The 17,135-nt window shown below is 35.0% G+C and overlaps 1 protein-coding gene across 4 annotated transcripts in view; it reads right to left on the bottom strand.

The window, feature by feature from the left end:
• The window catches only part of VPS13B (vacuolar protein sorting 13 homolog B), a 429,143-nt gene that overhangs the window by 325,158 nt on the left and 86,850 nt on the right, over positions 1-17,135 (bottom strand). For all 4 annotated transcript variants that reach the window (XM_058833661.1, XM_058833660.1, XM_058833663.1 and 1 more), the window contains exon 17: positions 7,016-7,200. In XM_058833661.1, coding sequence (XP_058689644.1) covers positions 7,016-7,200 — 185 coding nt within the window. The remainder of the gene's footprint in view (positions 1-7,015; positions 7,201-17,135) is intronic.

Raw genomic sequence — 17,135 nt, 5'->3', positions numbered from 1 at the left:
GGGTGTGAAGTAAGACTAGTCAGGATTTCTCAGTTGTAGTTTTGTTTTAATGTTTAGTAAGGTCAAACACAGCAGTAACACACTTGACATACTGGCAGCCTTCCTCTATGTATGAGAAAGTTGTGAAGGCTCTAAACAAGTGAACAGCAGTAGGATGAAAGACAGTCGCCATATACTGAAATATGGAAGGTTCTGCCTGGAATGGTAGAAAAGCTTTCTCACTATGAGAACAGTCAAGCAATTGCACAAGCTGCACAGAGAGATAGAGTATTCTTACTCTTGGAGATCTTCAAGGTCTGACTGGTTACAGCCCTAAAGAACTTGGTCTGATACCATAATTGACTGATTTTAGGAGAAGACTGAACTGCAGAGACTTCCTGTAGACCCTTCCAACTTGAATTTTCTGACAACCCTATTATTTTTTGCCAGGTACAAAGAAATAGCTTCCTTCTGCTCTTCTGAAGAGCAGTTTTCAGGAAATTGCAGTAACTGGCATCAATACTTCTTCTGCAACACCTCTGCACGAACCTTTCTCTTAAAAAACACAGATGTCAAGAAAACACTATGGCTGCATCATTCATGATTTGCTCTTAAATCAGCAATCATTGATGGTTTCCAGGTTCTCTCTACATTTGACAAGTTCTCTGGGCCTTCACAAATAAAAAAATTACCTTTCCTTCTGTTATCTCTGAAGTTTTCTTTTCTGTGTGCTCTGAACAGTTTTCAGAAAATTCCCAGTTTCTATTATGCAGCAGGTTCGAGTCTAATGATCTTCCTACTCTTCTTGTCTTAACACTGAATTTCAGTAGTTTAGGCTCAACATGCTCTATTGTTCTTAGAAGCTACCATCTCAACCTCCCTGTAGAGCTTTTCACCTGATGCAGTACCTGGCAGCTAGAACGAGGCAAAAAGGCAGCCCACCTCTCTGCTATACAAGCACATGAACAAGCAATAACATCAAACTAGCAGCTGAACAAACAAAACAGGTGCTCTCAGTCACAGCTTCCACCACTATTTGTGCAAATAAACTACAGACTCTGGAGTAAGGGCACTATTTATAGCTCTAAGCTTACGTGTCTTGGTTTTTTGCAAGCCCACCAACATACTCAAGAGTTTGCTGTTAATTTCAGCATAGACACTGAACTGAACTCTCCTGCAATTCTGAAACAATTCAGCTTAAGAAACCTGTACACATTTGTGCACAGCTATGGATCTCATGCATGCTTCTATTCCTTTCACAACCCACTGATTTTTTTATCTTTTCTTTTTCTCATTCACTGTTCTGTTGACAGTATGTATACAGTCACTTTCAACACAGAAGATTTAAAAACTCTCATGTGGATTTTGAAGTACATTTGATTCTTTAGCACATAACATACCCAAGTTAAGCTCATATGAGCACCTTAATATGCCTACCACTGTTCTTTCATCAGAATACCATATGTTTCAATTTCAAAGTTTATTAGTGTATATTAATTAGACCAGAAAAAAAAATAAAAAAGCAATCATAATTACTGGTTTCAGTGCATACTTTCTGTGACAGTTCCTCATTTCAGACCACAACAGAACCATTGCTTCTGGCAGAGGATTTATTCAGATACTCAGCAAGATAAATCTCACTGATTACGTATTGAAATGATAAAAATCTCCCACCTATCTCCTTTCAGTGCAAGTCAGTTCATGACTTAAGAATATGACTAAAAACGTTTTTACAAGAGGAAATAAAACCATATACATGACTGCACTGAGCTTAAAAAATTAAGCTAGAGAAGAAATCATTCTTTTCCATCTGAAAATTGTCTGTTTTTCCATCTGAAATCAGAGTTGATAATCTACCAGAATTTCAGAGAAATGCACAACATATAAAAATAATACTATTAACATATAAAAATAATACTATTTACACACTTCACTCTGGGCCTACATGAAGGATGAGTACACCTGTGGGTAATCAACCACACAAATTAGAGCTGAACAAGCTGCATTACCTCTAAACTTTGAAATGTTGGACTTTTGTGTTTTGGAGTTTGGTGGCAAGGGAGTAGGTAAGAGGAAAAAAGTAGTTTTAAAAACAGGGGTATTAGAAAGGCAAGTCACTTATTTTAGTCTTTTTCCTAAGTGGTTAAAAGAACTATGCAGCAGCTCCACAACCCTTTTTTATATGTACACCTGGGAAGAATACTGAATCCTGTTACTTTCCTCACTGTTACCCTGATGTGGTTTAGACCAGATGTTTAAATGTTACAGTATGTACATTTTCTTCTCTTCTTCCAAGGCAAAAGCAAAATAAGAGGAATATTTGACTTCACTCCACAAGAGACCTATTTAATAGTTTGGCGGTTATGTAAGTAAAGGTAGCTTGGCTAAGTCAATGTTGACGACATACAGAACGACATGATCCTAATGAGTTGGAAAATATTGGCTCTCATGAGATTCAACCAGATGCTACTGCGCTGAGAAAGCTACTGTATTATTGAATTTCATTTTTATGAGGTAAAATTTATTATTCAACCATTAAGGTATCCCACATGAAATCTTGCATAAAATAGTTTTACAGTTACTTTCTGGAAAATAGATTTTATTTTAACTTTAAGACATCATTTACATGAGGGATTCAATGCCTATTTGATCACCTTCAGTAGAGAAATGTAAGGTCTGCAAGCAATTTTCCCAAAAATACCAGATTAATGGAACCGAACTGTCAACAAAATAATGAACTACCTGAACAGGACAAGGAAAAAGTGGTAGCAAGTTCCAGTTTTCCAGAGTAAACTAAAGCCATGTGTGACTCTGTATGTATTTTCTTGGCAGGCTGAAATGGTTAGAAACAGAGTGCTTCAGGTACTTACTAACAAATAATGGAAAAAAATACAAAGTAAAATTACTCTATAGGATTAATCATGCTCAGCCTTTGAAAGATCTTAACTAATGTAGTTTTCATAATATTTTGGTATTTTGTACATATACTTTTCTTTTTTTAAATTGTATAATAATGACTGTAATAATATTAACATTTATACATGCAATAATGTAGGAAGCATGATGTATTTCAAATTCATATTTGTTCCCACATCTATAGTGATTGAAATGCAGAATCGGGGTGTTTCACAAGCGTAAGAACTCGCATGATTTAACTGACAAGTAACATGCTGTTGTGCTTGTATACCAAAAGGATTATAAAAGCAAACCAAACCATAAATTTCCAAAGAGTTACGTGTGGATTGAAGACTGCTTCTGTGCTATTTTTTTTATTTTAGATTTAATGCATAAAAAAGTTAGTAATGCTTTTCCTTACCCATGAAAAAGAGCAAAAAGCTGTTTGTAGCTGTTTTACTTTCTGTTTGTAATGCTGCATTTTGTCACTTATATTTATAATTATTTTGAGTTTTCCATTCCTTATGTTCTTGCACAATTGTTTCAGGCAGTATGCATCAATCTTGTACTAAAATCATAATGCCTACCCAATCAAGTAGTATGTTTAACTGTCTATATTATCTCTTTTTTTTTAATCTATCTTGACTTTTAAGAACCCTAAAAAGAACTTTTCCCAACTAGACATTTAAATACATGGATTACAAAAGGTGTAATTGCAATGAAAGGAGTTAAGTGCTTTCAGAAGTTTCATTAAATTCCAAATAATTTATAATTAAGAATCTTCTTTTAGCAGAATTAAATCATCTCAAGCTAAGACAGACATGATATTTAAACATGTTTATAAAAAATTTCTAGAGTAAAAATCATACATCTTTCTTGACATACTCATTTTATCTGTCCTCCACAAGTTCTGAGCTCAGTCAATCACAGTACTGTACACATCTTTTACAGGAAGTTTTAAGATAAGAGACCTTACTAATATGTATGATAAATACAAATTTTAGGTAGTACAGGAACTTAAATTTTTTAATTCTGTCAGAAACCAAATACACACAACTTGCTTTTGAGACTTCAAATTTTTTTTTTTTTTAGACAGCTTGCCTTTGGCCAAGTTAATTATAAAATAAACTCTCCTATGATCTAATTAAGACAGCAGTCTAATAACAAACTAGGGAATATTTGAGTAAAGTGTCTTTCTCTTAGTTGGAAAAGGTTTCTGAAGAACAAGGGGAAGAAGGTAGATGGGGGCAAAAGTGTTAATCTTCAAGAAATCTTCCCTTCCTGGTATTCCATTAATCTATTACCAAAAAGAATTTGTAGAGGATACAGCTCAGAGAGCTTGTTTTGAATCCCTAGACCAACTTCAGCTTCAATTACCTTTGAAAGAAGTTTTGGAGCAGGGTAACATTTCTGCTCCAGGTGAAAATTTAGGACAGAACCCCAGATACTACCAATAAACTCTGTTCATATGTTTGTGGAAACACATAGTGCAGAGCTCCCTTTTTAAACTAGATGCGTAGCAGGTCTTTCAGCTATTACCTAGCAAACGGGTTCCCAAAGGGCCCTTTGTACCTCGTGAGCCTCTCCACAGCAGGTGAAAGGGCCAACAGTCATGTGCTCCTCTCTGAGGTTTCCCCCTCTCCTGCAACACATGTATCTGTACTTGTCCTCCTATTAGTTTTTGGTACTCTTATCTTCTGCTTTTCTACTTAAACTCTTTCTACCTGCTTCTTTTTTTATATTCCTCTGACGTTCTCTTTTTATTAGGTGATCCTCTTTCTCCTGTTTACCTTCCTTTCCATTTTTTATTTCTATTTTCCCCTAATTTATCTGTTCCCCTCCTATAGAACATCTTAGCCTGTATTTGAAGTCCATATTATAAATTTCAGTGATATAGTTCTGAAACTGGAAGAGATGGCTGTGTTAGAAAAGGCATATAACTATGCCTTTTATAACTATGGCTTTTAGCACAATGGCTGCTAAAAAATATCTTGGCTGAGGGGTTTCAAAGGTTTGTGGTATCACTTTTGAGTTCAAGTAATACTGAACTGATGTATTAAAGAAGCCAAACACTCTCAACAGCACCTGGAACAAAGCCCCAACAAAGACAAAGAGCTCAGCAACAACTGTTTCAGTCCAATAATACTCCTCAATCACACACAAAAAGTGGCAATACAGACATAAGCAGTTGAGAAAGCCGTAGGCTACGTAAACAAATGGCAAACATGTTTGAGACCAGCTATGTATCACGAGCTATGTAGAGAAGAAAAATTTCAAGTCACAGGATATTTCAAAATTGAAAGATCTGGATGGGTAGCTAGTAACTAGACCATTTCCATAGGAGCACAGATTTCATTCACAAATTACAAGACAAGCATGATGCTACACTGAGAGTCAAGAACATATAAAATCCTGCAATCTGACTATAGCAGTCAGATTTGCTGGAAACCTCGGGATAACAGCAGACCATTACAAACAGAAGACAAAACATATAAGCCCTTCCTTTCTTTTCAGAATAGTGTCAAATACAGTCAAGTCTACTTTACAGGCTTACACACAAACACGTTAAAGTATGTGGAAGCTGATCCTAATTACAAGGATGACTTTTAACGAGGCATGATATTACATTTTACACAACAGTATCCAAACAAAAGGTAGTAATTAGGCTTACAGAATCAACCAAGCCAAAAATTCGGACAAAAGAATTGACAGCAATCATTCCATAGACTTGAAAGCAAAGCTGCTTTCAGTCTAGTTAACACCAAGCACAATTACAGAAGTGTAAAATTTACCAGGTGAAGCGTTAAGCCATGAACAAGAGAAGATCAAAATAAATGCATTATATTGTTCATTTACTTTATTTGAAGTACTTAAAATGTGTGCTCTGGATTTCTAGTCTGCAAAGATACTGTTAAAGGAGTTGTTCCACAGTTCATTGAATTGACGAACTGAAACATGTTGAATAATAAAACAGGTTAGTTTGAGACTGTGCTAACCCAAAGAGCATCTGAAGTGATCAAACAACTGTATTTTCAGATTTCTCCGTGGTGTGGATTGTAAGCCTGCTACATTCACAAGTACCAGGACTCGGAAATAAAATACCACAATCCCATTCTTAGGTGATCCACACAGAATGAAGAAGACAAAAGTGACTTTCATGAAAGAAGGAAAACATAAGCACTTTAAACAATTATTCCAAGGGTTGCACAAAAATACAACAGTTCTTTTGCAACATTATATCAACACAGACTTAACTTCAATAAACAGTAGGAGTGAAAAATAAGAATGGAAAGGATCAAGGAAAGCAGGGCTGAAAGACTTCCAGTGGTCTAATCCACCACTCTGCTTCAAATCATGATTTTCTGCACCTAAATCATTCTCATAACACATTCTCCAAGACTGGCAATACTGAATATTCCAAAATAACTGTTATTCATGTTATGGGTTTATTCACAACAAATAAATCATACCAGCTCTAAATTATTCTAGCTACATAGAAATCTTAAAAAAAAAAAAAAAAGAAAAAAAATTAATTTTCTGGATGACCTTTATGCACTTGAAAGCTCTTGTTTCCTCTGTAAACTGGTCAAAATCCAGTTTACAGATTCAAAATTTATTCCCAAAATCTATGGGTGTTCCACAAAAGGATGACAGATAACAAGTTTCGTTATTTATGTAATCATCACCAACACTTGCATATCTTCAGCGATTTCACAACAGTTAAGTAACATTTATTTACCAAATAATGAGAAACATCTGCATCCCTTCCAAAGAATTCAATGTATGCCATTGATTAATAAAGCCCATAATAATCCAGTTTCACCCCTGAGTGATCCTGAAGTAATAACATTGTACCATATAAGGTAGCAAAAGTGGATATTTCAGATGAGGGAAGCATGGAAAAATTATCCTGTATGGGAAAATTAAATGCATCCAGAAATTGGTGCCAAGGAGTGAAGCTGAGTGGCTTAGCTTACATCCTGGATTTGAAATATAAGCTATAAATACCCATACACACACAAAAAAACCATTCTGTCTGTTAGCTACCATAAGCAAAAACCTGGATTTACAGCATACAGTTGTATGGATACTCAGTAGCAGTGCTCTGTACAATACTTAACCAAAAGCATCACATATTTACCTGAAGTTTGGAAAACTTCATTCAGTAAAGCTTCATTTACCACCACTGAACTGACATTGCCAACAGGATGACACCAGCTCTGATAAATAGTTTGAAGCAGAAGGGTTTGAGCTCTAGTTGCTTGAACTGTCAAATTAGGGAGCTCAAAAATGCATTCTGTTAGCGGGACATGAGCTCGCTTGGTCCTGTTTAAAATAAAAGAAGGAAAATAATTACTTTAGCACGCAAAAATAACAATCTTAAAACTTAGTCACAGAATATTAGAGTACAAGCAGTTAGTTTGTAAGGTTGGAACTATGTGCCTATCAGATACCTTCTTCTAAGAGATTCTACTTACACTGAAATGAAACTCATTACGTGACTTTGCTTTACATCTCCCTCCAGAACATGATGTAAATAAAAAATCATATATTTTTATCTAATTATCTCTTGGTTTTAAAATATTTAATAAAAGCAATTCCATGTGATCCCACCAAAATAAGAGCTACTCTAAATTGTGCAGATACTAAGAACACAGAAAACATCTGTTCAGAAATTGAATGTTCCAAATTTCCTTATTTACAAAGCTTACAGTGCATCACTAAATGACATATGGCTAGTGACCCAAAAACCACATCAACAATATTCATACATCAAAATACAAACAAGCCCACATATACTATATTTTGCTGACAGAGCTCATCAGGTGATTCTGCTATTTTTCAATGCCTTACCTTTTAACTGGGGAGGAGAGAGGCATTCAATGGGGCAAACTAAAGGACATTTGTTCGGGAAATAAAGTCCTCTGTGACAATATAATCCACCACCAATCAGAATGCTTTACAAAAACCATAGCAAAGTCAGTAACTTACTTTTTCTTCCTAGTTTACACACTACTACCTAAAATAAAGCAACAGACTGATTTGCTATATTCAACAAAAACAACAAAGGTTCTTTAGCCCTCTCAGTTCGGAGAGTTTTCTGTATCCTGTTTTTAACATTATCATTCTTGCCCTAATCATGATCACTCCATCACTGAAATATACTTTTTTGGCTATTTAGCACTGTTTTCTTGTCCTACATGGCAGGAGAGTTGGAACTAGCTGATCTCTAAGGCTGCACCAAATCTTAACCATTCTGTGATTCTATGACTCCATGAAATATAACTACTGATGCACTTATCTGCTCATTCTCATTCTGGAGAATCTCCTCCATTAGAAAATTTTAGGGACAGGTTTAAAGCCCCCTAAAAATAAATAATAGGTTAACATTCCACTGAGAATCAGAACCTCAAGTGAGGCAAAGCTGCTGAAGCTGCACACAAAATCTGTTGGGTCTGAAAAAAAGCAAAATGCTCAGGGACTGAAAATGTACAGACACGGAGACATTCAATGACTCTTCAGATATCAGAACCTTCCAAGGAACTCTCAGAAGCAGCCATAATACACCACATCTCCTATCCAAGCCCAAAAGAAAATGCTAGCAACTGTATGATCTAACATGTGAAATAGTACTGGTTGCAGAGACTCTGCAGAACAGAAGCAGTCCATTTATGATGCTCAAATTCTAAAACCTTTAGCAGCATGAACAGAAAAAGTCTGGTAGTAAGGAGTAATTTTTTGAATATTCTGCATCTGACTGGGAGAGTGGGCCTTTACTAAGACAACTGTGAAGAGAAAAAGTTTATCACTTCTCAGACCCAGGATCACCATGCCCTAGATAAGCAGCAGAGCAATAAAATATTCTGCTGCTAACACTTTTGATCCATAAGCTGCAGATCTGTCTTATGAAGCATGGTTTCTAAATAAGCATTCTGAAGATCTGAACACATCCCTCAACCACTATGTTGACACAGTGATACAGCTAAAGAAAATGTCATCACTTTGAATTTAGACTTGGGCATACAAGCATTCAGCTCAAGTCCCAAACAGAGCTCCTCCCTTAATTCCTTGTCAATACAGCAAACAGCTGGTAAGTGAAAAACATTTTCTCTGGACCAAGAGAAATTAAGCTCAGTGTTAGATACCTGCTGTATAAACAAATATCCACACCTAAGACTGTGGCTTAGAACCTTTTAAGGTAAATGGAAAGAAAACAGCACTTGTAGACATAACAGAGATACATTCATGCTCTGCAGGTCACTGTTTCTGCCCACTGCTTATAAAGGGATATTACAATACTTCTCAGTTGTGGATGTCTACACCACAGATCAAAGTGTCAAATAAAGCCCATCCACAACAACCAGTGCTCCTCAGTAAAAACATTAAAATAAAAGAAAACTGATTCTTACAAAAGAAGGTACTTACCAAAAATTCTCAGAAACTGATGTAAATACAGATGAAGGACAAAGAACAAACAAAAACAGATGTTGTAACCTTCTGTAATAGTAATCAGTATTCTTTAGAATGAGGTTTTCCAACCTCATAAAGTTTGGAATCAGGATTACCTGTCTCAAAATGCTGAGAAGGGGGAGGAAAGCAGCAACAAGACTGCCTCTGATTTGCAACTCATTTGAAGCTAATGACAAAATTATGCTGCCAGCTTCAAATGCCATTTGCAGAAAAAATCATGGATGAAGGAAAAACATTTCATGTTTATATGGGAGAACTCAGCCTTGTGTCTGGTAGTAGGAATTTCTTTCATATGAACGCACACCACGCTCCACAACACCCCAGCAAAAAGAGCAGTCTCCTGTTTGAATAAATATATCCATCTTTGAAGTCTGAATCTACCTATAGGTACAGCCTTTGTTGCTAGAAAAATTGAAACTCATTAGAGACCTTTGAAGAAAGGATTATGTATTAAGCCTTGCTTGGTTGGCTTTTTTGGATTTTCTTTGTTTTAATGGGAGTAACAAATACCAAACAGTGAGCTAGAACAAAGAAGTTATGTATGACCTGTTTGGGGGAACTGTGCATCTCCCACCTGACTCATCTGCTGACAGCCAGGTACACATTTTTCTGGAGGACATGACCAGACCCCATTCCAGGCTCACTTGTATCAACTGCAGCACAGCAGGTCAACCAAAGGGTAAGAAATATCTGTATTAAACTCCTGGAGCTCTTCCTATTTTAGTTTAATATTTTAGTTTTCCTATTTTAGTGAAGTTTAAACACACTGCAAACCTTTCCTGAAAATGCTCTTCTGACAAAAAGTACAAATCATAGAAAATAATGTATCCAAATACATTTGAATTTAGCTGGTGTAAAAAAACAGCTTTAAAAAAGCATTTTTCTAAACACCAGAAAATTACCTAGTCTGAAAATTAGAACTACTTTAAGGAGAGATGAAACAAAAACTGAAAATAATACCAGTATTAAGTCAGGCAAATAGACACAGATGCTGCCTAGTTAAAAAAAAAACCAAACTAAACAAGACCAAAAAAACCACATTTTGACTCAGACACCCAAAAGGAATAAAGAGCCTGGAACATATTCTGAACATTTCTACCACACAAATGCACAAGAGGACACATGACCACTGTCTTGAGGATACAATTACATAAAACATATTTTCCATTTCAGCTTCTCAAATACACAAGAAATGCTCTGTGCAAATGTACACATATGCCTATAGCCACTCAAAGAAAAGTTCTGGGTAGTGTGAAAAGCACAGGTGGAGACTACAATTCTGAGATTTTTTCTGATGTTCATCTGAAGTTAGAATTTGAACTGTTTTCCTAAAATTTCCTAGAGTTTAAATCCAAGCTCAGTAATCTATCAATTTAAGTAATATAGTTGTTCATAAATAAAGGCAATTCTGTACTTAGGAAAATCCATGACTGTGGGAAAAAAAATGGTATATATAATAATTAATTTATTTTAAAACTTGAGGTTAGACAGACAGCATACCCCATTTCTTTTACATAGAACTGACATTGGAAAACTAGTTAACTAGCATTTTACAAAAGCTTTTGCAGGAATTATTTGGAAAGAAATTTAATGCATAGTGACATCAGATTGTTTCCTGTTATTCCTTTTTTTTTTTTCTTTTTTTTTTTTAAGCTATGTACTGTAATCCTTTATTATTTATCTCAGTATGAAAGTGCACTGTTACATTTTTCCTTTCTGGTATTTTCTCTTTTTGTTATGCTTTCACAGAACATTTCCTTTATTTGACCCCTTTACTTCTGAACACTATTTTGCAGGATTAAAGCTAAGTATTTCAGAACAAAGTGTTTAAATATTTCAAAATATGGGTTTCCTAATGTAAAATTGGGAAGGAATAAAGAAGGTAAAAAATATTTTTCAGCAAACTTCAGAATGAACAAGACTCTGCAATAAGTCAATCTAAACACATTCAAATTAAATGTAAACATAAATTAATGTATTTCAGAGGGAATCTAAAGAGCTGTGACAATCACAGCATACAATATCGCAGAGCAAAACATTTTGCTTTAGAAGTCTGACTATTCAACTAATACATATTACAGCTACTGTACTGACCTCTGCTACATTCAAAACTTAAAAGTTTCACATAAAATTGTCCCTTAGGAGTACTAACAGCATATTAATTTTTTTTTTAACAATATGCAAATTCTACACTTACTCTACTTTAACAATCCCATAGGAATAAAGTCTTCTGGTCCCTTTCAGATAAGTTTGGAGGAATGGGAAGTTGAAAATAAATCCTTTTTTATAGAAAAAAAAATCAAGGCAGGGGAAGCATTGTACCATGTGTGCAGCAAATGTTGCTTAAAGGAAATTTTAACTAGACCCGGCTAGTGATGAAAACGCAATTATAATTCAGGATTTATTATAATCGTTTTGAAACACAAATAATGCATTTAAAAGATCTTAAAATGTAAGTCTGCCACCAACCTGCACCTGTTAATACACAAAATACATCATTAATAAGGTATTGAGCTATATTTAACCAAATTTTATGACCCAAGAGATACATTCAAGTATTAAGTGAAAATACATGTACAAATAATTTTTCAGTAAACCAAATCAGTTCTGTGGTTCTATACTGTATCATTAAATTTGCATTAAGCAACTTCATATCAAAACTCTTCACCTTATTAAAAAAGTCACAGCACATAGTTTGGGTCTAAAAACACTACTTAAACGGCATTTTAGAGCTGCAACAACAATAGGAATAATTATTTCTCAAGTCTTTACACTCAAGAGTTAAGATGCAGTTCTGAACATATGTTCATTTAAGTGAACAGGTTAAAACTACCAATTCAAACACTCTTCTCTAGGGGAAAATAAATTCTAACTAGCAGGACAGGCTACTCATTAAAGCTGAACTTGGACAAGTTCCAGAATAAATTTAAGGAAATATGAACAAGCAAGTCTTGCTGTGTAGTGGCATGGAGTGAAAATGAATCTGTCCTAATTAAATGATATTTAAATATAGTTTGGTTGTACCCAGTTTGCTGACAAACTGTAATACAGACTTGCTGAAATATTTGAATAAATCTGGTGTACCATTAAAGAAAATAGTTTTCTTTGCTGTTTTTGAACAAAAATATGAATTGATCCTTATTATACAGCATGTACAGGCACCAATACAACCAATCCATGTAAGTTCACAGGCCCGTTATGAAATATTTTCAGTTTGTAGACTTTAGGAACAGCAACTCATTCTTGTAAAATCAACACCTCAAAGTGATTGAAAGAATATAGTGGTGAACAGCTGGGTCCAGAGGTTTATACAGAGTCCCCAACTGCAAAGCTGGAACCTGCAAAATGTTTGAAAAAATTTGATTTTTGTTATTACTCATATCCTGTACAGTAAAATACGATTAGTTCATTTTTTCCAAAATAAAACCAGTAACCTGCTACTAGAACCTAGCAATTGTGCCTTAGAACAACCTGAATGTAATTTAAATGCTCAAATTATTTCAGTCAGTACTTGCACACCTTTCCCCTTAGGCAACCAGAAAGTATACACTGGCTTTGTAAGGCATGAGCAAAGGCTTCATCTCCATACCTACAACCAATCTGTATTTCTACTTAATCTGATGTCTCATGTCTAATTTTTAAAAAATGAAAATTTTGATCAATTTTTCTTCATATTTAAGTAACTATTATTATTTTAAAGGAAACCATGTCTAGTTTCATAATGACAAAGATCAAACCTCTGAAGGGAACATGCAGGAAGGGAAATGGAACTATTATTGTTTGAAATGCCAAACTGAAGTCACTGTTATTCACAAAAAACCCAAACATATCATGTGTTCACATGTACTAACACAATTTTCAGTCTTCAGAGCAACATACAAATTTTAATGCCAGAGGACGAAGTTAGTTACTATTAAAAAAAAGCCAAACAATTAAACTTGCTTTAGAACACTTCATTCCAAAAACATCTCCAAGACTAATGTCTTCAACTTTTATTCATCTATACTCTTCACTAAAGGCTGCCTGGTATCCTACATCATCTCTGACATAGGGGAATTTTCAGGAGCTGCAGTGCCTTGGCCTCTTATTTGTAGGAAACACTGTTAATCACACAATTTATTACAAGGGAGAAAACAACAAACTTAGAGGTTCACCAATTTTTTTATTTTTTTCAGTAAATTAATGTATTAACTTGGCATATCGAAAATTTTAGATACAGCATTAGAAGAGAAAAATACTATCATTTTAAAATGGACTTCTGTATAGATTTTTTAACATCAGCTCTGAAATATAAGATGCCAGTGGTGACACCACTTTTGCAAAGTGTTCAGTCACATGCAAACTTAAAAAAATTCCCCACAGATTTACAAAAAATTGTAAAAACAAAACAATACAGGCAGAGTACAAATTTTAATATGGCTTAGAAAATGAAGAGAGACTATCCATTCTCAATTCTCAGTACAGTGTGTGGAGCAATAAAATCCAGCTTTATACAGCACAGCAAAAGTAAATGCATACTACAAGAACAAAAATCAAAATTTCATTATATGAACTTAAAAATACCTAAAAGGAAGAAACCTTGAAAAAAATCCCTTTTAAGCAAAGAATTTATATGTTAGAAGCTCTAAACCTGTGTTGTTTTTAAAATAATTTTATTCATTTTGTCCCATCTGAACATTAAGGTTTTGACATCTAGATTAAATCATGATTTGAAATCTAGATTAAAATTTTGAAATCTAGATTAAAATTTTAATCTAGATTAATTAATCTAGATTAAATTTTGAAATCTAGATTAAAAATCACGATTGCTACATGCAAATAATAATACTGGTTTGTGAAGCAGCAAGAAGTGAGAAACAGTGACAGAGACACCATGAAAGGACACCATGAGAACAAAGTGTACAAAAAAAACCCAAACACCTGGAAAGTTATAATTTCCCCCCAAATGATTTGAGCCTTACTAAGCATCAGATGAGTCTTTTTACCTGTGGATTAAACCTTTCAGGAAGCAGGCAAGAAAGCAGTCTATGATCCCTTCTAGCTTGGTCATTGCCTATGTGCCTCAAAATGCAACAGATCTGAACTAAAAATTTGTTGATACCAACAAGGGGTTTTCAGTCTTATTTTTGGACACATGATAAACTGGTATGGCTGCTGAAATTGCAATGCAGGAATATCTTAAACCTGAAGGTGCATTAGAGAAACATATTTAGGATGTGTAGATCAAATTCAGCTTAATGACTCATCACTGGGACAGATGCTAGTGATCTGAACAGCCATCGAACTGCAAGTGGATGTCAGTGACTAACTGCTACTTCCTTCTTTGCAAAAAACTCTTTTTCTAAGCACTAGTTAATACTTGTCTCCTGAAGTAATCATCAGTGATATGATAAATATTTTAATACATAAAAGAATAAAATTACAAGTTCCTTTCTCCATGGAGGCAACAAGCAGACCTCAGTCTTCTTTATTTATTTATAGTTTTGATGTGTGTAAACCATATATATTAAGCATAAAGTTACATCTTTAAAGAATTGCATCTCCAGGACTCCACAAGGCATGGGGTGGAGATCTGAAAAACTATGTATGAAACTTTACTCATGGAATGCCCTCAATATGAATTCTGGACTTTTAAAATTACTTACACTTTAAACATCCAGTCTTTCTTTACTTCTGTGAGAAGGTTTTTTTTACTTGGATCTAGGAATCCTCCTGTAGCTAATGGGTGTTAGTGAGAACAAGGGAAGGGATATGACAGCTGCATTATGTTCCACAAGATCCAAATATAAAGACCATGAGAAAAATCAGTATTCATTACAGCAGCCAAAAATCAAAATGTATTACAAACAAAAAAAAAAGCCAGAAGGAAGTCTGGAAAGAGCAGGGACATTCAATAGGGAATCACTGGCTTAATGAAGGTAGTACAAAGAGAATCAATCATGTGAAAAGCAGAGAACTTCTACACCTACATTTTAATTGTGCCTTGTATCTTTTCCTGAGACAGAGATCCTACATGAAAAAGCAGCAATGTTAAACTAAATTCCAGCCATCATTATCACTTATCTTGTAGGTAAATGTTAGCTGTGGGTGGGGGACAAGAAGGAATCAGCTGAAACTTGCTGATGCTGTAACTAAACAGCTGCAGATGACCAAAACTACCAGAGATGACCAGGTAAAAGTTGCCAGTGGCCATAAACCTCCAAACCACAAAGATATTTCTTAAAACAGAGCAAACATTACTCTTTTTTATAGCTTTTATAAATCCAGTACCACTGCTTTGGATACTACAGTGTATCCAATCTCAGGAGCCACCGGGGTGGTTTCAGGGTTTGGGGAATGGGCTTCCCACAGCGCAGCCTGCTTTATTGTCTAGGAAAGTAACCCCATCCTCTCCCTTCCCCTCTCCTCTTTCCCCCTTCACACAATCCCAGAAGCAGCAGAAACAGCCATTAAATCAATCCTCTAAATCTGCCACACAGAACCATTTGGTTGCCATTAGCAGGTAAAACAGGGAGCCAGAAGGGCTCAAACATGCTGGTGCTCAGTGAAGAAAACTGCACTGACAAACCCAGTTCAAAGGTCTTCTTGGAAAGTAACACAGTTTCAAATTCCTTGCTAAAGATTTAAGAGCTGAACACAACCCCAACTTGAAGTAAACACTAACAACTGATCTCAGTAAAAAAAATTGTCCAAAAAGCTAAGTGGGCTATGACTTGGGGGCTTTTGTGAATTTCTTCTACTAAAAACTTTCATATGCTGTATTTTGGTGATAAGAAGAGACATTTACACAGAGAAGAAAGGTTAGTTGAAATTCTGGCAATTTTTTTTATGGCTAGACAGACCAGTAAGAAGGTGCGTGTGTGCATTAGCAAAACAAAATCAGTATCTGAACAAAATTATTGCCTTAAATGGAAATGTCACAAACAAAATACACAGGACTAAAAAAATAAAGCTGTACTTCTGTATCTGAATTCCGTCAAATCCAGAAAGGTAAATCACAATGGCTGGGGTTGGAAGAGCAATCCTTTCAACCCACCCTCGCCGCTAAATAAAATGACTTAACTCTGTGCCTCCTTAACTCAGTACCTCCAAAGGCAATTCCACTATCCTTTAAGAGAGAAGTTACAGCATTAAAAAGAAGTTGCTAGAAACAGGGAAGCATGTTTTGTTTTTCTGATTACCAGAAAAGCCTTTAATAAAGCAAAGGATGGATCAAGGGTGTCTTCAACAGCAAGGACATGAATGGACAAGGTGTGCTAATGGTTCACATGTACACATTGCATAACTGCAGAAAGAGTACAAAGACTTTAAAATTATTATTTTGTAGCCTCATTAAGTATCAACCTCAAAAGAATTCTAAAGGCTGTCAAAAGCTATTTAAAGCAACACATTAAATCTCAGTAAATGCATAATACTTCATACTTCAAAGACTAAAATTATTGTTAAATCTAAATTTACCATCTTTAAGCACTGACTCTAGCCCTACACTTTACAACATTCATAACTCAAAAAGAACACAAGCTTTGAAGCAGATTCTATGGATATAGTTTTTCCATGTTCAGTTTTGATCTACTCACTGTGTCTCATAAGATCTATTTAATTAATTAAAAACTCCATAAGCCCTAGTGAGTCTTCAAGACATCAAAATTATCACATACACAGAAAATGAAGATAGTGTCAGTAAAACAAGCCCAAAAGATATTTTCTTGTATTATATGTATGCACAGCCACATCCAACATATGCAAAATCAAAGATATACATGTACTTTCAGAGCAACGGACTAAGTTAG

The sequence above is a fragment of the Poecile atricapillus genome, chromosome 2, assembly GCF_030490865.1.
Source record: "Poecile atricapillus isolate bPoeAtr1 chromosome 2, bPoeAtr1.hap1, whole genome shotgun sequence".
Classification (NCBI taxonomy): Eukaryota; Metazoa; Chordata; class Aves; order Passeriformes; family Paridae; genus Poecile; species Poecile atricapillus.
Note: the sequence above shows the minus strand (reverse complement) of the source record. Positions and strands in the feature narration are given on the sequence as shown.